Source organism: Nicotiana tabacum, chromosome 24 (genome assembly GCF_000715075.1).
Source record: "Nicotiana tabacum cultivar K326 chromosome 24, ASM71507v2, whole genome shotgun sequence".
In the NCBI taxonomy this organism is placed as follows: domain Eukaryota; kingdom Viridiplantae; phylum Streptophyta; class Magnoliopsida; order Solanales; family Solanaceae; genus Nicotiana; species Nicotiana tabacum.
The window spans coordinates 15,195,629-15,219,379 of NC_134103.1; the positions used below are offsets into that span (position 1 = coordinate 15,195,629).

General features: G+C 36.8%; 1 protein-coding gene and 1 non-coding gene across 2 annotated transcripts; both read right to left on the bottom strand.

Moving 5' to 3' along the window:
• Positions 1 to 10,456: 10,456 nt before the first annotated feature.
• On the bottom strand, positions 10,457 to 10,529 carry TRNAV-UAC (transfer RNA valine (anticodon UAC)). The gene has a single exon. It is a non-coding gene; the product is annotated as a tRNA-Val (tRNA).
• Positions 10,530 to 10,790: 261 nt separating this feature from the next.
• LOC107803019 (cytosolic sulfotransferase 12-like) lies at positions 10,791 to 12,013 on the bottom strand. Its single transcript, XM_016626616.2, has one exon. The coding sequence runs from the start codon at positions 11,945 to 11,947 to the stop codon at positions 10,946 to 10,948; it is 1,002 nt and encodes a 333-aa protein (XP_016482102.1). The 5' UTR covers positions 11,948 to 12,013; the 3' UTR covers positions 10,791 to 10,945.
• Positions 12,014 to 23,751: the final 11,738 nt, after the last annotated feature.

Below are 23,751 nucleotides of genomic sequence, written 5' to 3' on the forward strand. Positions count from 1 at the left end.
GATTTTGTGCACATTATGATCGAACCATGGACCCCTTATTATGGAAATTAATGTATTATTGATTTCTGTGATATGTTATAATATTTGAGCACTTGAGGTGCAATTTATGAGATGTGATATTGGCACATGATATTATTGGGAGGTTTGTTCGGGTGTTTGCACGAGGTTTCTATTGTGCTATTGTTACTATTGATATATGCACATGCGGGGTGACAAGGCGGGCTATATATATGTGGGTTTGCGCATGTGGCGAGACAAGGTGGGAATATTATTATGCGCGTGCGGCGAGACAAGGCGGGCATTTATTTTATTATTGCGCACGTGGCGAGACAAGGTGGGCTATGTGAGAGATTGATTTGTGATGACTTGTGATGGCCTGTGGGCATTGTTGTTGTTGTTGATATTTGTGTTGGGACTACGAGCTGGTACCTCGGGAGTGCCTTTTGTTAAAATTTATTTATGATTTGGGACTACGGGGCGGTACCTCGGGAGTGCCCTTTTGTTGATATTTCTCTATAGCTGCACTTGCCTTTGGTTATTTTTTTTTATTTTTTTCGCAATATGTAAATTTCTATGTTCACCGTGATGTATTATTTGCCTTAATATTAAGTGTTTTGTATTTCTTGTAGTATTGTGTTGGCTTTGGCTTTTTCGTACGATACTCTGAGGATTTGTATTTCTGGTTTGTACTTGTTCTTAATGATTGAGTTATTTTAAATAAAAGAAATTACTATTATATTTTAATTTAATAAATTTTACATCCAAATCAGTAGCTTATCTGATACTTTATTTTAATTAAAATATCATTTTCTTCTTTCAAACTATTTCTAAAATAAACTCACTTCTTTGTTAAATTCTTACTTGGTTTAAAAATTATAACCTTACTTTATTGAAAATAAATTGATCGTGCAGATTTTATGTATTGATATATTTGGCACGAGAGTTGTTCGTGCAGTTGTGATAGAGACATGAGCACGAGGTGCCGTGAGAATATGAAAAGGGACTGAGACCCGTATTTCTGATTATGATATAAGATATTTAATTGAAAGGATTTTCTTCCAAAGATTTTTATTCGAAAAACTAGTAGATAAACTGTATATTTTGAAGGACTTAATTAATTAGTTGTTATTGTGTTCATTATTCATTGGGCAATATTTATGGTGTTCTTGCTTCCTTGATGTTTACATCACTAGTTGATTATTGTTGCTATCACTGATATTATTTTTTTTTTTTTTTTTGTATACTATATTGCAGAGGTTATTAGACTAGTGAGTATCTTGACTGTACCTCATCACTACTCCACCCATGTTAGTCTTGATACTTACTGGGGGTAGACTGTGGTGTACTCATATTACACTTCTGTACATTTTTGTGTAGAGCCAGGTAAATTTGGTGTCAATCGATCGCTAGCTAGCTGTACGGATCTTGCTGTGGAGACTCAAGGTAAACTTGTTGCTGCGTTCGCAGGCTTTGGAGTCACCTTCTGATATTGTACTTGCACTGTTTTATCTCTACTTCAAAACAGTTGTATTTATAGGCTTTCTAGTAACTCAATATAGCTTATGACTTGTATTACCGGTTTTGGGATTGTAAGTATTGTATAGAGATTTCTACTTCGCATTTGTGAGTCGTTAATTAATATTGTTATTTTTTCAGTAAATGTTAGGCTTACCTAGTCCCTAAGACTATGTGTCATCACGACATCCTACGGAGGGAGATTTGGGTCGTGACACATATATATGACACTTTATATAAGTCCTTAGACATTACAATAAGGTATTTATGGACTTATGTGGCACATGATTTCTTTCTTTAATCTTTATTTTGTAATCCAAATAATTATAATATTTATATAATATTTTAATATTATGTACCCATTGAGTTGGGTACACGCGCGTTGCACGTACCTAGATCCATATAACACTAAATTTATATCCAAGATTATTGAAAAAGAGTAATTAAGTATATATATATATATATATATATATATATATATACACACACTCCGGTGGAGGAGGTAACTGCTAATCTATGCAAAGGCTGTTTTACATCTGCAACTCCTCTGATCTGCTGGGGACTTTTATTTAGTTATATTTATATTTATATTTATATTCAATGTTTTGTGATATCATTGGAAAACGCCATTAATTAATGCAAAGCTAAGATATTCTAGTCTTATTGAATCATATCATTAATCTCTATTTTAATGTCACGTTGGCTGGCAGATGAATTTGCTGATCTTGTGACGCAAGTTTGAAAAAACAAAACAAGTTAGACTTATCCTATGGAAAATAAAAGGAAGGAAAATTATGAAGAGAAAAAGGAGAATTGGAAAAAATATCGGTTTCTTTACTTTGTTTGGTTTGAGTGAAATTAAGAAAGGGATGAAAAAAAATTTCTCGTAAAATTGAATTGTGAACCTAAAAGATGATTTTCTCTCTTATTTTCTACACGAACCGAGCTAAAGAAAGAGAATCATACTAAAACCTTTTCTTCATTTATCTAGTTTAAAATTAAAGCAATCATAGTGGCTACAGGATTTGGCTGGTCAACCAAAAATAATTATATTCACTAGAGAAATAAAGGTTTTGATTTAGGGCAATTTACATTCGCTACACTGGGTATGTTGTTGTTGTTGTTGCTAGCCAAATATACAAAAGATATACACTTATTATATATAAAAAATATAGTATATATTATATATTATTATATAAAAATTAATCTTTTTTCCCGACTATTATTTTTGGGAGCGGCTATGCATTGTAATTTTCCCTTTGATTTATACTTTTTTGATCATTTCTCTGGAAAAAACTTAAAAATTTTACTTCCTATAGCAAAGGTATACACCCTATTTATTATAAACTAAAATTATTTTAAAATATTATTTTCTATAGCTACCTTTTATATTTTATAGCAAAATAAGTATTTTATGGTATATACTACCATTGAGGCATGAAATAAGGCATGAAATACGCTATTTATGTTTTTCCTCTCTCTTAGACAACTGGACATACCTATTTTTAAAGGATTGCCGTTACTGTATTCATGAATACATGGCGCGAATACATGTGAATACATGCACGTACAACTGTATTCATGAATACAGCAGCGCGAATATATGTGAATACATGCGCGTACAACTGTTAATGTGATTGTCATTACTATATTGATGAATACATGGCACGAATACATGTGAATACATGCGCGTACAACTGGACTGCCCTGATTTTAGGCACTTTTTACTGCTATATTCATGAATACAGCAGCGCGAATACATGTGAATACATGCGCGTACAGTTGGACTGCCCTGATTTTAGGCACTTTTTTGCTGTTGTATTCATGAATACATGGCGCGAATACATGTGAATACATGCGCATACAGCTGGACTGCCCTGATTTTTAGGCTTTTTGCTGCTGTATTCATGAATACAGCAGCGCGAATACATGTGAATACACTACCGTAACAACTGAATAGTAGCTTTAGGAAGTAATTATGTATATGGTAGCTATAGAAAGTTAATAGCCACTAAACAATAGTGGTTTCTGAAAATTCCTCAAAAAACTTCTATAATCCAATTGAGGCCATTTACCATAGGCCGGATAAATTGGACTTTGAAGGCTTGTACGTGGAATTCTTATGGATAAGGAATTCTTATGGATACCTCAACCTCATAGTTGCTACTTTGAAATAAGCCTGTTAATACTCGACCCGGATCACAAAAGGAATTTTATCTCCTATAGCAAAGGTATACACCATATTTATTATAAACTAAAATTATTTTAAAATATTATTTTCTATAGCTACCTTTTATATTTTATAGCAAAATAAGTATTTTATGGTATATACTACTATTGAGGCATGAAATACGCTATTTATGTTTTTCCTCTCTCTTAGACAGCTAAACATACCTATTTTTAAGGGATTGTCGTTACTGTATTCATGAATACATGGCACGAATATATGTGAATATATGCGCGTACAGCTGTATTTATGAATACAGCAACGCGAATACATGTGAATACATGCGCATACAACTGGACTGCCCTAATTTTAGGCGCATTTTGCTGCTGTATTCATGAATACACGGCATGAATACATGTGAATACATGCGTATACAACTGGACTGTCCTGATTTTAGGCGCTTTTTACTGATGTATTCATGAATACAGCAACGCGAATACATGTGAATACATGCGCGTACAGCTGGACTGTCCTAATTTTAGGCATTTTTAATGTTGTATTCATGAATACATGGCACGAATACATGTGAATACATGCGCGTACAGCTAGACTGCACTGATTTTAGCCGTTTTTGCTGCTGTATTCATGAATACAGCAGCGTGAATACATGTGAATACACTACCGTAACAACTGAATAGTAGCTTTAGGAAGTAATTATGTATATGGTAGCTATAGGAAGTTAATAGCCACTAAACAATAGTGGTTTCTGAAAATTCCTCAAAAAACTTCTATAATCCAATTGAGGCCAATTACCATGGGCCGGATAAATTGGACTTTGAAGGCTTGTACGTGGAATTCTTATGGATACCTCAACCTCGTAGTTGCTACTTTGAAATAAGCCTGTTAATACTCGACTCGGATCACAAAAGGAATTTTATCTCCTATAGCAAAGGTATACACCCTATTTATTATAAACTAAAATTATTTTAAAACATTATTTTCTATAGCTACCTTTTATATTTTATAGCAAAATAAGTATTTTAAGGTATATACTACTATTGAGGCATGAAATAAGATATGAAATATGCTATTTATGTTTTTCCTCTCTCTTAGACAGCTAAACATACCTATTTTTAAGGGATTGTCGTTACTGTATTCATGAATACATGGCGTGAATATATGTGAATATATGCGCATACAGCTGTATTTATGAATACAGCAACGCGAATACATGTGAATACATGCGCATACAACTGGACTGCCCTAATTTTAGGCGCATTTTGCTGCTGTATTCATGAATACACGGCGTGAATACATGTGAATACATGCGCATACAACTGGACTGCCCTGATTTTAGGCGCTTTTTACTGATGTATTCATGAATACAGCAACGCGAATACATGTGAATACATGCGCGTACAGCTGGACTGTCCTAATTTTAGGCACTTTTTACTGTTGTATTCATGAATACATAGCGCGAATACATGTGAATATATGCATGTACAACTTGTAACAACCCGATCGATCGTTTTGAGCTCTAACGCATCATTCGACGGTTTGAGACCTTGGGTAGCTTCACTTCAGGTATTATGACTTGTACGTGAGGTCGAAATTGAATTTCGGGAAGTTCGGAGTTGATTTGGATAAACAATTCTCATTTCAGAAGCTTTAAGTTAGAAGAGTTGACTAAGGTTTAACGTTTGAGTAAATGACCTCGGAATCGGGATTTAAAAGTTCCAATAGGTTTGTATGATGATTTCGTATTTAGGCGTATGTCCGAATCAGGTTTTGGGTGACCCGAGAGCATTTCAGTGTTTATTATGGAAAGTTAGCATTTTGGAAGAATTTCATAAATTTGAGTTGAAGTGTTGATATTATCGATATCCATTTGGAATGCCGAGCCTGAGAATAGATTCGTATGGTGATTCTGGTCTTAGGGGCGCGTCCGGATGTGGATTTGGAGATCTGTAGGTTATTTCGGGGTCATTTGGCGAAAATTGGAATTTGGAGGTTTTTGGGAAGTTTAACCAGGAGTGAACTTTTTGGTATCGGGTTCGGATTTCGATTCTGAAAGTTGAAGTAGATCTGCAATGTCAAATGTGACTTGTGTGCAAAATTTGAGGTCAATCGGACGTGATTTGGTAGGTTCCGGCATCGGATGTGAAAGTTAGAAGTTCAATAGTTCATTAGTCTTGAATTGATGCGCAATTCGTAGTTTTGATATTATTTGGTATGATTTGAGGCCTCGAGCAGGTCCGTGTTATGTTTTGGAACTGGTTGGTGTGATTGGACGGGGTCCCATGGGCCTCGGGTGTGTTTCGGGCCAAGTGTGGATGATTTGCTATTGCTGGTTTGCTGGTGCTGGTTTTGTCCTTCGCGAACGCGGAGGGTGAGACGCATTTGCGAAGAAGGAATTTGGACTGGGGCCTTTTTGTTCTTCACGTTCGCGATATGAGGGTCGCGTTCGCGAAACGTTGGGCAGTGGTGCTTCGCGTTCGCGAGCCCTGTCTCGCGTTCGCGTAGAGTAGATGGGGAGCTGAAGCAGGTTGTGCTTCGCGAACGCGAGGGGCTTTCCGCGTTCACGGAGAAGAAACTTTGGTCCTGAGTTTGCTAAGCTTCGCAAATGCGAGGGCAGTGTCGCGTTTGCGAAGAAGGTCGGACTAGGCATTGTCCTTTAAAGATGGGGATTTGGCTATTTTTATCTCATTTCCTCCATGGGAGCCGACCTAAGAGCGATTTTGGAGCACCATTTTTATCGTCAATCATGAGGTAAGTGATTTCTACTAGTTGTGAGTTAAATACAAGGTTTATATATGGATTTAGACATGAGAATTTGTAGAAATTTGGAATTTTGAAGGAAAACCTAGAAATTGGTATTTTTGAATTTTGATCACAAAATTGGACATGAAATTGGGAATAAATTATATATTTGAGTTTGTAGTGTTATGGGTAATGATTATCTTTGAAAATATTTGGAATATGGGCATGTAGACCCGAGGGTGACTTTATCAATTTTTCGAGCGGAGTTTAAAATTGTTATAAATTGATTTATTATGAGTATATGTTCATGGAATTTCACATTTATTTACTAGTTTTGGAGAGACGGGCGCCGGTTTGAGTTGTTAGAAAAGCTTTGGAGCCGATTATGGAATTTTGGGGCGAGGTAAGTCTCTTTTCTAACCTTGTAAGAGAGAATTAACTCCATAGGTGAATTGATTTAATATGTGCTTCTATTTGTGGGGTTTGTGTACGCACGAGGTGACGAGAATCCGTGCGTAGCTACTAATTATGCTTATGTCCGGGTAGTCTAGGACCCAAATCATGTTATACTTGCGATGTTTGCACCCTACTTGTTAATTTATTTGTTTAAATCATATTGGAACTTGATAAAGGAATTGTAAAAGGTTAAACTTCATTTGCTTGAGTTTTGGACGGGTCACTTGACCTTTAATGAGAATTGGTGTTTCTTTGAATATTAGCCTCTTAAAAATCTTGAATCGATTGTTTATAAAGTATTTTCTCTTCTCGTGGAGCGGGCCGAACGCCTCGGTAGTAGATAGATGCATCTATGGTTCGTGTCGTTCGACCCTCGGCAGTGCACAATTTATATATTTGTATATTGGATCGCACCGTATGACTTCGGCATAATTCGTGCGTAATAATTCTTGGAGTCCAATTATAATTGATATTATTTCATTGGCTTGAGAGATTAATTTATTAAATGATGGAAATTAATTTAGGATTTACTATCAGTGAAGGAATTATTTATTTATTTCTTGTTATTGAGTTTTCAGCTGTATTTACATAATCCATGCTTAATTATAATTCTGGTATTTTATTGTTAGCCCATAGTAAGTGTCGAAGTTGACCCCTCGTCACTAGTTCTTTGAGGTTAGACTAGATACTTACTGGGTATACGTTATTTTACGTACTCATGCTACACTTGCTGCACACTTTGTACAGGTATATATGTGTCTGATGGTTGTGGGCGCAGAGGCGCGACTATTGCGGGGAATTAGGTGAGCTACATCCCATGTTACGAGTCTGCAACACACAGAGTCTCCATCAGAGTGATTTACATTCTCCTGTCTAATTTGTATTTCAGACAGATGTTGTATTTTATCATATTTCCTAGTTGATGGTTATGCACTTGTGACACCGAATTTTGGGGGTTCCTACTGGATGTTTAGTATGGTAGTTCGCGTAATTATCATTGTGCCACCCTGTAAATTCTATTTCATACTATTTAATTAATGGAAATTATGATTTCAAAAGGAATAAAAAATGAGTAATTAAGTGGATCAATCATCGTTGGCTTGCCTGACGGTGGCGTTAGGCGCCATGACGACCTATAATGGATTTTGGGTCATGACACAGCTGGACTACCCTGATTTTAGGCGCTTTTTGCTGCTGTATTCATGAATACAACAGCGCGAATACATGTGAGTACACTACCGTAATAACTGAATAGTAGCTATAGGAAGTAGTTATGTATATGGTAGTTATAGGAAGTTAATAGCCACTAAACAATAGTGGTTTCTGAAAATTCCTCTTTTTTATACCATCAAACATTTCTATATATATAACATAACTAGTTTCTAGACACGTGCATTGTACGTGTAACCCATGTTAATCAGTACTATAAAATGATATAAGTAATATTAAAATACATGTGTGATGAGTAACACAAATAAGTAAATTTGAAGTGAATAAATATAAGCGTAAACTGATAAATGATGAGCTTATTTGACTGATTTGGTTGTCAAATTCAAATAATTGGATATCGGTTATACAATTGCATTTAGTTAGGTAAGTACGATGTATAATGAACTCAATTTTAATGTTATTAGGTACAATTTTAAATTTTAATTTTATCATATTGATCCAAATTATTTAGGCTGAAAGAGAGCGTACAAATTACTTTGCAATCAAACAAATGCAATACTATAAAGATGACCAAAAGCAATGAGAGAAAATTTAACTATATATATATATATATGATACTTCAGTGTACTCCTGTTATCATAAAAGGTTAAACTTTAACATAGTCTCTCATTTACTAATTATGTCTGAATTCTTCTTTTGAGGACTCCTTTTTACTCACCAAGAAAAAATAAACTTTTTTCATTTCAACCAAAAATAAACTTTGCAGGAAACATAAATTAAACACAGTAAAAATTAACAAATAAGGCTTGTACGATCTCAATGATCAATGTTTAGCAATAACGACAAAAGGTTTCAGCTTTCACTAATGTAATTAAAGTAATTTCTTCTAAGATCAAAGAAAATAAATTTGCCGTTGGAGAAAAATAAACAAAAACATATGAATAAATTTGAATGTAAGGTTAAGGGTTTTTTTTCTTCTTATAATAAGGATATGCAATTATTAAATTGTTGGTTATGATTTAAAATTAATGTGAAAAATAATTCAAGGAATAAAAGAAGATAAAGTTGATCGTACATGCCTAAACTGTAAGTATAGCAATGTACTTTGATTCCAAAGTAAAGAAAACGATAGACACTATAAAAATAATTAAAGAAGAAAAAATGAGTCTATTTTTTCAAAAGAAAAGATAAAGAAAAAACAAAAAATATGGAGAATGACACTTAATTTGAACGGTATATATCCTGGAATTGTTTTTTGAATTCTTACTGCCTTCTCAAAAACATGTATGTTTTGTCTCATACAGCTCCATAACCTGTCTTCACCACTGCCCTTAATCCAAACCAAAATCTGTTATATAGAAATCAGAAACAAATTTCTATTATCAAGAGATAATAGAAGCCAAAGACATAAGTTTTTCATTATATACAAAATCCGGAATCATGTCCAGTACATAAACCTGGGATGAAGGGGAGCGAGCAAGTGTCAAATCATGTATATGCTTCTTCTTTATCTGTATGAATAACTTTCATATGCACACTAAATATTGTACCTTTTTTTTTCTGTGATGAAACCTGAGAAAAACATCTCTGCTTCCAATTAATATTTATCTAGCATAACTAAGATTTAGCGGATAATAGTAAGCAAGAAACTACTTATGTAGGGAAACATCTCTTTTGACATCGCACGTTCTAATAGAGATCGTTGGGTCTCATGCATGTAATATTTTTAAGCATTTAGGAATTTAAACAGTCAAGCTATCGAAATGAAGAGTTAACTCAAAAAATGTTAAGTTACATATATCCATCAGAATAACACCAAATGCAATATTATTTAGTTAATCTCTTCATATTGCTCACATTCATATGACATTATTATATTTACGGAGGTTAACTCTACAATTTAAGTGCTTCAAAGAATACAATAATGATAGGTAAGTGGAGAGACGTAGAAAATGTTATTTCTTTAATGTTTTTACATTTAATAGGATCCTAATTTAATATTTTGAGGGCATTGATACGGCAAAATCAACATAGCAATAAGCCTATATTGCTATTTAGTTCAAATAAACCATTTAATAGGTGATGTTTTAATTTTACTTTTTTATTTAATGAGAGGTAATTTTAATATTAGATAAAGGATAATTTAGTCATTCAACTTTTGAAGGATATTTTTGTAAAATAACTTATTCTAAAAGTGTTCATACTTATAATATAATATGATTTTACTATAAAAGTTAATTTTTTTTCGAAATCAGATTTTTTATGTATATTGTACTTCTTTATAATAGGTTTTTACCTATAAGTGGAAGCATTTATTTTTGGTGGAAAATATGATGTTGATAAAAATAATGTATTTTGTGATAAAAACACCACATCTGATATAAAAAATGTTGCTGCCCAGGATCGAACTGGGGACCTTCAGTGTGTAAGACTGACGTGATAACCACTACACCACAGCAACTTCTGACTATAACAAAGAAGATGTTATATATATAATCGATGACTGTCATTAAGTTTTCACTAGCGTGGAGCACTGACAATCACTGGTTTAACTGAATATTGAGAATTATATTCTTGAAACAAATTCCTTATGTGAAGATGAATATTTTGCAGCTTGATTTATTGTTCATGTACGCGGTTGGAGTCAAGGAAATAGAATCGATCCAGTATATGCAATTAAAATTTTAAGAATTGATTCAATATTGAATCTCAGATCTCCATAAACACCAAAATAAATTATGAGTTCTTTTATTTTCTCAAACAACTATCACAGTTTTACAATAATTATAATAGGTAACAAACTTCTCACTTTCAAACATAAAGTACAACAAGTTAAAAAACTACATGCAATTGGCAAAATATTATGCTAAATCAAATTCACTCAAACAATAATCCAGATCCTTGGAACTTTTGTTCAATAATATGATTGAGTTTCTCCGTCATCTCTAATGTGAAGTAATTTTTCCAGTCTCCAACTTTTCCTCGACGAAAAAACACTTTATTTTCCTCTCCAGTTGACAGTTTCTCATTCTTGTTCACCTCCAAATTGCTCAAATTCTCAAAGCTACACATTTTTAAAATTTCATCCACCACTCCAGATTTTTCTTCCTCTATAGAGAATGAACATCCCAAGAATTCAGCTAATCGTTTCAGTTGAATCTCGGGTTGTTCCTTCATCTCTTCATACATCAAGAAAAGTACTTTTTTAGGATTTTCTATGCTTTTTTTCCAATAATCTAACACATGATTCCAAAACGGACCATAAAGGCTCACTCCCTTACAGAAAAGATCAAGCATTTCTTCAATGGAATTGGTTCCCATGTTTTCGATTCTTAAATTATTTGTGAAATGAAATAATGAAATAAAAATGTCCCTAGGATTCCTACATAAGTAAACAAGTTTGTTTTTGGAATGTTGGACGGATTTTGGTAATGAACCATAGGGTAAATGAGTGGACAACAATCTAGGTGAAGTAAAGGATGAAAAATTAGGGACTTGTCCATCAATATAAAGCTTAAGTTCCAAGAATGGAACAAGATCATGAGGATTATTGACGAGTAGAGGGTGATTTTGTTCTGAAAAAGGAAAGCGAATTCGGTTTACTAGAGCGAACACGAGTGCTTTTAACCAAGTAGTTCCTGATTTAGGAGAGGTAACAAGGATGATATCGCTATCTTGAGCTTGAAATTGTTGTTGACATGCAATTACACCTTGTAAATGCCTTGGTGCTATCCAAAAACCTTGGTAGTTGTAGATATGTGATGCAAGCCATCCTCTTTCTTTTGGTAAAGTTAAGAGCAATTTCTTACTCTCTTCATTGAGTTCATCCTCTCGTAAATACTTGGGAGGAATTAGCGGAGACGTTTGAGATGTTGTCATTGTTTTAAAGAGGATGTTTGAGTATTTATTTTTAGTTTGTAGGATGAAGATTTACTCATGGGTGTGTATATATATATATATATAGAGCTGAATCACAAATTCCATTATTTTACGGTAAATCCAAATATTTATACATGCATGCATATTAGGAGTACCATTTCGGTGCAAAGGAGTAAAATTTGTGCAGTGTATAGCTTGATTAAATAATTACTAAGTAGTAAGAATCAAGGCAGATAGTCCAATACCAATTTCACTATCTTCTTCTTTTGCTAAAGCAGTGGTGTCCAGTTTAATGTGAAAACCTCGATTACGCTATCAGGTACATGCTATTTTTTACTAGCACAAATACATATAATTCTGTTCACTATGTAGATGTAAAGAAATAACTTAGATTTTTTTTTTCTCTACCAGGACTATTTTCACTATCTTAGTTTAATTATCCATTGTTTTTGGTGATGTTTTATAGGATAAAGCTCATATTATCACAACCCATATATAACTTATAGAAGCTAAGACCTAAAAGTTGAAATTACGCAAAAATGGTATATGTTGCCGAGTATTTGTGTAAATATCCCAATTTACTTTCTGATCTAAATTATTTTTCTACCATTTCATATTTGAGTTTAAGTTAGATATATCGTCAGTTTAAGAATTTTTTATTCTATTAGATTATCCTTATTTGTTGTATCACGTAGCCTATTTTGTTTTCAAGATTACATATCCCACATTATATAAAAAAATTATTTGTAGATAATCTTTGAGTGACCTGAAAGTATAAAAAATTCTTTAGAGCAAGAACGTATATAATTTAAACTCGAGCTACACAGCTATCTAATATTTATGCCGAACTATATCGGAGTCCGTGATATAGCATATATTTTCAATCGCTTGAATTTCAAGTTAGTGGTTGAAGACAAGATCTAGTGGAGAGATCTTCTGATAATACTTTTTAGAAAAAGCTACAACCAATACATATCTAGTGCTAATAGATTAATTCATAGTACATTAAGACGTAATAACAAATATATTAATCGATACAAAAGTCTCTTCTTTTTGCTTTGTTAATATCTGATATAACCTGTCTGGTTAATTAGATGGTATTAATTGATTAATTGATATTTGATATAAGCTTTAAAAAAAATTAAAGCCTCCTAGTCATAACCTTAAACTTATTTGGGGCACATTCATACGCAAATTATTTGTATCCCAAAAACATATTTTTGTTACGACAATTCTTCGAGATATGCCTTTTCCATTAATCATTTGAAAAAAGAAGTATGAATTAAACAGAAAAATGAAGGAGATATATATACATTATTTTAGATATTATTAATAATTATGCTTATGGTCTCTAATGGGACTTAAATCCTTAATAATGCAACTCCATCTTTATCTAATACACAATCAAATCCCCACAATGATTTGCTATAATCATGCATATCGGCTGATGCAAGCATATATTTAAATAATCCTCCTATTTCAACAACCAATATATTCAAGAATAATATATTAAACGTTAATTAGTTTCATTTTCTTTTCTACGTGACAAACACAAAATGTGTAAATAATGTAATAACCTTGTAGAAAAATATCAAGTATATATTAGGCAATTATGGAAATTACTGCTTTTTGCTTAACATTTTGTTAACAAGTTGGCAGTTGAACCTTAACTTTTAAATCATTAATAGTGCAGTAAAAGCGAGAACGAAGTTGGAAGTATAATTTTCTTTATAAGAGGAAAAATTATCTTCTGTTATATCAAATATAGTTCTTATAATTATAGAACTAAAATAATATTTGTTTACCTGTAAAACGGTACAGTTGAATTTATACGTGGTTTATAAAAAACGAATCGATTTGATCCCAAAATGATAAATAAATTAAATAAGAATGTAAGACTTAGCGTTGAAATCGAGATAAGACATCATAAATCTTGGTTTCGGGAACAGAGCTTCCGGAGGAAGTAACAACAATATAAATAAGTAAGAAAATAAAATATTATTGAGCTTTGAATAGTATATAACACAAGTGTATCAGAAAATTCGTGTCCTTACAATGGTTGTTGAACTCTCTATTTATAGTTGCACCTAGGGAACAAGGACCTAGGATCAAGCCCATCTTAAATGATAATTATGGGGGTCATTGAAGAATGTGTAACATCAAGTTATGAATATCATATTCTCTGTAATAGCCTATGTATTTAATGCTGTAGAATATTCTCCATTGAATGTTACCGGGTGACAGGCATTTAATTGTCTTTATGAGAAACATAACCTTTGGGGACATCCGAGATTGCTGCCTCCGGGCTTGATTTCCACCTGTCTCACTTTTCATCTGTCTCCGGCTCTACGTATCGTTTAACTATGCAAACATTTAATATGAACATATTTTACCCTATACAGATACCAATACCTTTCTTGGTGGGAAATTCTCTGACCCCCTCTGAAAAGTTTCTGACGCTTGATTAGACGTATGTTTTTCCGCATTTAATGCCCCGAATACGCGTCATCCCACGATCCATCCGCTTATTCCTTTACTTAGCCGCCTATTCCTTTACTTATACGCTTCAACCTTCTTCTTTTACACTTCATAATTTTCTAAACTCTCTCAAACGTTCTTTACTCAACTCACACTTATTTTCAACTTTCTTTAATTTTGTTCTTCACAGAAAAACCCTTACTTTCTTCTGATAACTATGGACTGCGCTTTCAAAAACTCCAATTCTTCAAAGAAAAAAGAGAACACTGACAATGCTTCTCCTCCTACGGTGAGAACCATTATCCTCAGAAGGCTTACTACAACTAAGGACTTCGAAGAGAAGTTTCCTTCTGCTAACCCCGTACATGGGCTGTTGGTGTATATCCTTCTTCCATCCATCCTTCTAGTATCTCTGCTGTGAAGGAAGATTGTGGTTATTAAGATTTGAACATCATCGCTCCTGATCTAGCGGAGCGGGTAACCTTCTCCAAGAAGGGTTTTAAATACGTTAACACGTACCCCTTCACTTTGGCCCCATTCTCATTAAGCGGAGGGCTTGACTCTGTGATCTTGGAGTTTTGCTTCCGTTACCAGGTCTGCTTGGCACATGTGAGCCCTTCTAAGTGGAGGACGGTCGTCTGTCTTCGTCGTTTATGACAGGAGACGGGGAAGGATCTCTCCCTGGCTCGACTGATGAGCCTTTATTCCCCTAAGATCTTCCGTGGGGAAATGATAAACTTCAGCAAACATGGTCACCATGCTCTGTTCACCAGCATAGATGATGACAATGATTGTGGATGGATGGAGCAGTTCATTGTAATTGCCACCAGGGACATCATCCCGGCCACAACTCCACCATTTCCTGACTCATGGAATCGTACACTTAAGTGCAACGTTTGTCCTTTCTTCTAGTTAAAGGTTGTCCCATGCTACTCGGTTGACACCACCAAGGGTTGAAGGCTTGGACCAGTGGGTTCAGAAGATTTTAGACGTCAGTACGCCTGAAACCCACCCGTGGAAAGAACTGGCCCTTAAATATGTGTGGAAGGCCAAATATCATAGTAGTTTGAACTTATCTTGTTTTTACCTTACATATCGGAAAACTGGCTAACTTTTCTTACTTGTTGAATTCAGGTCTTCTGCAGGGCTCTGTTACCATTCCCAAGGAGGATGTTCTAGCTGATCATGCTGATGCGGCGAGGTTTCTGCATGAGGCTTTCACTCGAACGGGTGTCATCGGGCCTGCTTCCGGTGCAAGTGCTTCTTCTCGGAGTCCCCGACCGGAGAACAAGCAACAAAAAAGGCGACGTTCTTCCACGGCCGAGGAAAAAAATAAAAAGGCGAAGAGTATCGCACCCAAGCCAGCCGCAGATACTATGGTGATCGATGATGATGGAGGAGCCAGTGATGAGAGGGCTTCTCTACATAAAAGACGACGACCTTCATCATCTCAACAGAATGCTTAATCTGTTGAGCAAGTTACACCAACCGAGGACGACGTTCAGGCGCTCTGGGGGGAATGTGATATAGTAGAAGATGCCAACTTTCATTTCTGAGTCCCAGTCATTGTTCCCGGTATTGTAAGGCTGGGTACCGGGTCTCTCCCATCTTCGATTGATGAGAAATCAATAACTAGCACTGCTTTTGCCGCGGCTACTTCTCAACCTATAACGCAATCAACTTCATCTCCTTCTTCGCCAATCTTGCTTCTGCCACCAGCAACTGCTACATCATCTCTACCAGCCGCAGCCATCCGAGAGGAGGATGTCCCTCTTTCCCAGACCCTAGTTCATGGGAATTTGGGACATAACTATTCAAACCCCTCCAAAGATCCAAGAGGAGGAGGAGTGTCTCCCTCTCGAATTCTACCGGATGCTATCTGCTGTCCCGGCCAGTGCAACTTGCTAATTATCTAAGGCCTCAGAGAAGGATATGAATAAAATACAGTCTCTCTCGGTAGAGTGTATGGTGAACAATGCCATGCACAATGCAGCGGCGGTACGATCTTTGTTCCCTATGTTGTTCCATTTATCTTTGTTATGGTAGGATTTATAATTTGTACTTCTGTTTTGCATGTTAACTTCTTTGCTTCCGAGGGCCTTCAGAGGTTGATCCTTGACAAAGAAAAACTCACCTCTGAGCAGGATCAATTATTAGCCTAGCGAGATCAAATTATTGCTTGCCTCCCAAAACTGGAAGCACAAGCTGCTGTGGCCGTTGAGTTGGAGGTTCGATTGCAGCAAAGCGAGCAAATGGTAGTGACCCTCAGCCAAGAGGTTTCCCTTTTAAGGTTAAAGTTTGAAGAAGCTAAGGCAAAGTGGGTTGAGGTCCTAAATATCGTTCTTATTGCTGCCGATTGCGAGGCTGCCTCTACTAAAAGCTGAATAATTTGGAGGCAACCTTGAACTCCAAAGATGAATAAGTTGTTGCTGCTGAGGAGAAGTATGCCCGGATTAAGGAGAAGTATATGAAGGTTATGGAACATAATAAAGTTTACAACTCCACCATCTGTGACCTCGACATCAGCCTTCAAGCCATTAGGTCTGAGAGGAATAATCTTTCGACCGTGGTTGACCAACTTAAGGAAGAGCTTCAGTGCCGAGCGGCTTCCCTCATTGTTGAAAAACTATACTCTATGTATAGCATGGGGAGAAAAACCTTAGAAGAGGCCAAAGCGGGTGTTATTGATTTTGATGCCGAGATATCCAAGGCATGTGAGCTGCAGTCAATTGCCCGAAGAGGCCTTCCGGTCTAACCTGATGCGACTAATTCCTCTGGTTTTGGTTCTGTGTTCTGAGGAACTGAAGAAGAACTTGAAGGGGATGATGATGAAGGTCAAGACCTTGGGCCGGGGTTGGTCGCGCAGTCCCCGATCCCGATGATATAACTTTGTTCCCGGATTTTGTAGTTTCGTCAATGTGGCAGTCATGTTGTCATATTTCTCATATCATTCCCCCCTCCCCCCCTCCCCCCCGTGTTCAAATGCGAATGATGCGGATTTGAATAGTGGAAGTCTTTCTCCTTTGAAGATTTCACCAGTGAATGGTTGGATAATCTTTGGTTCGATAGCAAGCTTCACTTCCCATTAGGAACTTTGCTATAGATCCAAAGACTATCTAACCACCCTCGGTGGCTTACACTCGTGAACGATTGGGTAACCTTTGGCCCTATAGCAAACTTTATTTCTCGGTACGAACTTTGCTACCGAGCGAAAAATTATCTAACCATCCCGTAGCAGTTCTCCGCTTCCATGCCTTGTTGTTTAAAGATCTTACTTCTGCTAATGATGTTTCCTTTGTAGTATGCTTTTCGTTACCACCTCGTTAAAAACCTTGCCAAAAAAACCCAATTGGGACAAAAACTGGAAGAAGGGAAAAAGAGTGGAGCACATACTTTCAGTACATGCATTGTTCATCAGCAATAGTATCTTTTGAGTTGTGCCACATTCCATTTGCTCGGCAATTTTACTCCGTCTTGATTTTCTAACTCGTATGACCCCTTTCCGGTGACAGCTGAAACCCGGTAGGGGCCTTCCCACGTTGGACCTAGCTTTTTTGCATTGAGCTCCTGGGTGTTTTGAGTTACTTTTCTTAAAACCAAGTTTCCTACTTTGAAATAACGGAGGTTGGCTCTTCGATTATAATATCTTTCTATTTTCTATTTTTGGGCCGCCCTTATATGCGCCAAGCCTCTGCGTTCATCGAGCAGCACAAATCTGACCAATAATGCTTCATTTTTTGCTTTTTATCCGCCCGAAAATATCTCACGATAGGTTCTCCTACTTTCACCGGGATCAAGGCTTCTGCTCCGTATACGATAGAGAAATGAGTCTCCCCCGGGCTTGATTTGGTCGTTGTTCGATACGCCCACAGTACTCCTGGTAGCTCTTCCGGCCATTTGCCTTTGGCTGCTTCCAATCTCTTTTTGAGATTTTGGATAATCGCCTTGTTTGTTGATTCTTATTGACCGTTTGCACTCGGGTGATAAGGTGATGATTTTGATTTTTAGATCTTCAAGGAATTTTGTGACCTTTGCACCTATAAATTGTGGCCCGATGTCGTAGGCTATCTCTTTTGGTATCCCGAATCTGCAAATTATATTCTCCCACAGAAAATCTACCACTTCACGCTCGCCGATTTTCTGGTAAGGACCTGCTTCAACCCACTTAGAAAAGTAGTCCGTCAAAATCAAAAGAAATCTTACCTTACCGGGAGCTGGTGGTAGCGGACCGACTATATACATCCCCCATTTCATGAATGGCCAGGGCTACAAAACCGAGTGCAGTAGCTTTGCCAGTTGATGTACCAATGGTGCGTGGCGTTCACATTTATCGCATTTCTGAACATAAGCCTTAGCATCTTGTTCCATCCGGGCCCAGTAGTATCTTGCCCTAATTAGTTTTAATACCAAGGAATTCGCACCCGAGTGATTTCTGCAGATCCTTTTGTGGACTTCTCTCATGACATAGTTAGCTTCGGAAGCTCCCAAACATCGAGCCAACGGGCCTTGGAAAGATCTTCTATACAATTGACCCCCCTTGAAGCTGTATCGAGCTGGTTTAGTACGAAACGCCCGAGATGCCTTGGGATCTTCAAGTATCTTTCCGTGTTTGAGATAGTCAATGATCTCATTTCTCGAGTCCCTGGCCAAATTGGTCACGTTTACTTAGTAATAGTCGTCAACGTCCAATACCGAATGCATAAGCTGCACGACCGTACCAGAGTCTATTCCCTTCATTTTCGTGGTCAATCCCAGATTGGCTAGTGTATCTGCTTCCGTGTTTTCTTCCCTCGGGATGTGTATAATTGACCATTCCTGGAACCGTACGAGCAGAGCCTGGAGTTTCACTACATATTGTTGCATGCATTCTTCTTTGGCTTCGAAGATCCCGTAGACCTGATTTACTACCGATTAGGAATCATATTTGATTTCTATGACCTTTGTTACACCCCATGTTTTCGTACGTGGAGGTACGCCATAAGTAAATTGATATAAGCTAGGAAATGAGATATTACCTTCCGCATTTTCGTACGTTAAAGTTTCGTCGTAAGCTAATCACGTAAGTTTGGGAATGAGATTATTTTGAGATTTTTAGCATTATGCTATTTCAAACAAGTGATGAGTAAATTCGTGAAGGTGAGAGTATAAGCAAATCAAAGAAAATGAATTTTCGTCAAAGTTTGACATGTTGGGATAAAATACGTCCCGAGCTAAAATACCCGATATTTATGGACTAATGCCATACAAAGTACCATATGACCATGATAGTAAGGTGTATAAGGTATATTAAAAGTGGGTAGTATTTTAAGTAATTTGAGATAATCCTTAATTATGTGAATTATTGGATAATGGGGGAATTAACAAGTTAATTAATTATTAGTGATTGATTAATTAAAGTCTTTTGGATAAAGACTAAGGCAAAACGTGGAAGCCACATGGAAATATATTAGGTGACTCTTTTATCACCTTGCAAGGTGGCAACACTTCAAGAGGTGGGCACCTTATCTCTTTGGATTAAAGAATGTCATCAAATCACTTCTTTGATGGACAGAAATAAAGATACTTCATCTTCAAGTTACGGATGAACTTCAACAAGAAAACTTATGCAATATTATGATCAAAATTACAAAAAAAAGGGAGATGTTTTACATCTACCAAGCAACGGATTTTCAGCAAAAGAAGTTATACTACGTGATATTATAGCAACGGGATTTTGTGATTCTAAGGGAGTACGGTGCAATCTTTCTCAAGAATATCATACGGATTTTTTCCTACTTCGATCCGCCGTTACGCGTTGTCGCAATCAACACTGTTAAAGGGATTGTCAAGAGAATCGGTTCAGGTATGTTAAGGTTATTCCTTCTTTCTTTTGGCATGATCTATACGACACAAATGAAATGAGCAAATTCACAATTTCCATAAATGACTCTATTCATAGAAATACTAGAGATGCTTATGTTCTTGATTCCCCATGTGTCATATTATTCTATCATCTGTTCATGGGTCTCAGAAAATACGTAAGTTGATAAAGTTTATTTCATGATATTAATCAAAGGCAAAATGGTCTTATGACACTCCGAAAGATTTTATTGATGTACTTCTCATGTATTGCATTTATTTACATTGACCCATGACCAGATGGTGTTATATACGCGTATATATGTATATTACATGTATATGGGATATGGAAAAAGGTTACGTCGTTATATACGCACTACCACCCGATCAGCTGGTATATGTTGATGATTTTGCCCACAGTGGCCGAGATGATATGATGGGATACCCTCATAGGCTTGATGATGTTATGAACGCATATACCTATGCATGGTATGACATTTATATGCATATGCATGACATTATAAATATGAAGTGATTCACAGAGTTATTCAGATATACATGCCGAGTCTTTTACTCCATGTTTCTCTCATGTCTATTGTTTACTGATTTTCATTCCTTCAAAACTCGGTACATTATTTGTACTGACGTTCCTTTTGCCTGGGGACGCTGCGTTTCATGCCCACAGGTCCCGATAGACAGGTCGAGAGTCTTCCAGGTAGGCTATCAGCTCAGTGGAAGATGTTGGTGCGCTCTATTTGCTTCGGAGTTGCTATTGGTCAGTATGATTAGGCATGTATTGATTGGTATGTCGAGGCCCTGTCCCGGACTTATGACATTTATGTACTCTTAGAGGCTTGTAGATATATATCATGTATATGTAAGATTGTATGGCCTTGTCGGCTTATGTTCAGTGTACGAATGATTATTTTGGCCTTATAGGCCCGTACGTCATACGTATAAGTTTGGATTACATGTTGGGTCGACCAAGGTCGAATATTTTCCCCATGTTTTATTCTACTTATCTTACGACAACCTCTCTGTCTCATTTACCTATAATAGTATGATACAAAAGATACGTTACGTAAGTACTCGGCTGAGTAAGGTACCGGGTGACCAATTGGGAGTCGCATTTGATTTCTATGACCTCGGAGTCCAGTCCCCGGGCCAGCTTGAGTCCTGCAATCAAAGATTCATACCCTGCTTCATTGTTAGTCAGAGGAACGGTTCTTATGTCCTTCCTTAGGGTATCTCCTGAGGGTGTGGTTAGAACTATGCCGAGCTCAGACCCTTTCACGTTAGAAGCTCCGTTCGTGAACAAGGTCCAACCTCCTGATATCGATTCCGACACCATCACTGCTTCTTTGGTAGCCAAAGGTAGCAGTCCCGGACTGAAATCGGCCACAAAGTCAGCCAAAGCTTGTGACTTAATCGCATTTCTAGGTTTATACTCTATGTCAAATTCACTCATTTTGGCTGCCCACTTGTCCATCTGACCTGAAAGTTCAGGATTATGAAGGATATTCCGTAGGGAAAAGGTTGTCACCACGGCTATCAGATGACATTGGAAATAAGGCCTAAGCTTTCGAGCGGCGACTACAAGAGCTAAGGCCAATTTTTCAAGATGTGGGTAGCGAGTTTCAGCTCCTGTTAAAATTTTACTAACATAATTGATAGGACATTGCGTACCTTCGTCCGTACAGAATAAAACAACACTTACCGCTACCTCCGAGACCGCAAAGTAAGTCAGCAATTGTTCGCCTTCCTCCAATTTTGATAGTAATGGAGGGCTAGATAAATACCTTTTCAAATCCTTCAGAGCCTGCTGCCATTCCAGAGTCCATCCAAAGTTATTTTTCTTTTTGAGAAGTGAAAAGAAGTGATGACATTTTTTACGAGGACCGAAAAATAAATTTGCTTAAAGCGGCCAGTCTTCTTGTCAACCTTTGAACCTCTTTCACGTTTGACAACTGGTCAGGGATGTCTTCGTTGGCCTTAGTTTTATCGGGATTGACTTCGATCCGTTTTTGCGACACCAGGAACCCCAAGAACTTATTGGAGCTGATTCTAAATGCACACTTTTTGGGGTTAAGCTTTATGTTTTGCTTACTTAAGATGTCAAAGGTTTCTTGCGGGTGTTTAAGATGATAATCTGTGTTCAAAGACTTAACCAGCATATAATCTATGTAAACTTCCATAGTTTCCCTATTTTCTTCTCAAACTTTTTGTTTACAAGCCGCTGATAAGTGGCTCTAATATTTTTTATCCCGAAAGGCATCATATTATTGCAATATGTGGCATCTTCGAGTTCATCTTGATTTGATTGTACCCAGAGTAAGCATCGAGGAAACTCATTAACTCGTGCCCGGCCGTCGCATCAATCATTTGATCAATGTTTTGGCAATGGGAACGAGTCTTTGGGACACGCCTTATTTAGATCCTTATAGTCTACGCACATGCAAAATGTATTATTCTTTTTTGGAACTACTACTACGTTATCTAGCTAGTCAGGATACTTTACCTCTCAGATTGAACTGATATCAAGCAAACAAGTTACCTCTTCTTTGACGAATTTGTTTCTAAGCTCGGCAATAGGGCATTTTTTCTGCCTTACCAAGGGGATGTTAGGATCCAGGCTTAGTTTATGCATGACCACTTTTAGCGGGATACCTGTTATATCCGCTTGCAACCACACAAAATGGCCAACGTTAAAATTAAGAAATTCTACGAATCCTGACCTGAGCTCAGGGTTTAGTCATGTCCTCAAGTGGAACTTCCTCTCTAGGAATTTTTCAAACAAGGCGACTTGCTCGAGTTCTTCCGCTGTGGATTTTGTTGCATCCGTTTCTTCTTGTACTTGAAAATATCTTGGTACCAGATAGGATTCCGATGACTACTCCCCCTGGTTGACCTCGTCCAGCTCAGGAGCAGGCGTCGATTCCTGTAATTTCTATGCTGTATACTCCTTCCCTTTGCTATTGGAAACTGAGATCGCGTTTATCTCCCTTGCTGCCGATTGATCTCCTTTTATATGCTTAATTCCTTCCGGAGTCGGGAATTTTAGAAGTTTATGATACGTTGACGGTATAACCTTCATCTCATGCAGCCATGGTCTTCCAAGAATGATATTGTAGCATGTATCACCATCTACTACTTTAAAAAGGGTTGTCTTCATTACACCCTCGGCATTCGTGGGCAGCAATATTTCTCCTCGAGTTGCTACACTTGCCAAATTGAACCCGACGAGGAGCTTTGTGGCCGGAATAATCCTTCCGGTTTTCTTGGCTTGTTCTAGCACTCTCTGTTGGATAATATTGGTTGAACTCCCTGGGTCCACCAAAACACGCTTAATTTTAAAATCCAAAACATTAAGGGAAATTACGAGGGCATTGTTGTGCGGCAGCAATAGTCCATCTGCGTCTTCCTCTGTGAAAGTAATGTGATCCTCAGTGAATTCCCAGAGTCTCTTAATGTGGGTTACTTATACCTTC

Bases quoted from the DNA above. Each gene is read 5' to 3' on its own strand.
- LOC107803019 (XM_016626616.2), bottom strand. From the start codon at position 11,947: ATGACAACATCTCAAACGTCTCCGCTAATTCCTCCCAAGTATTTACGA.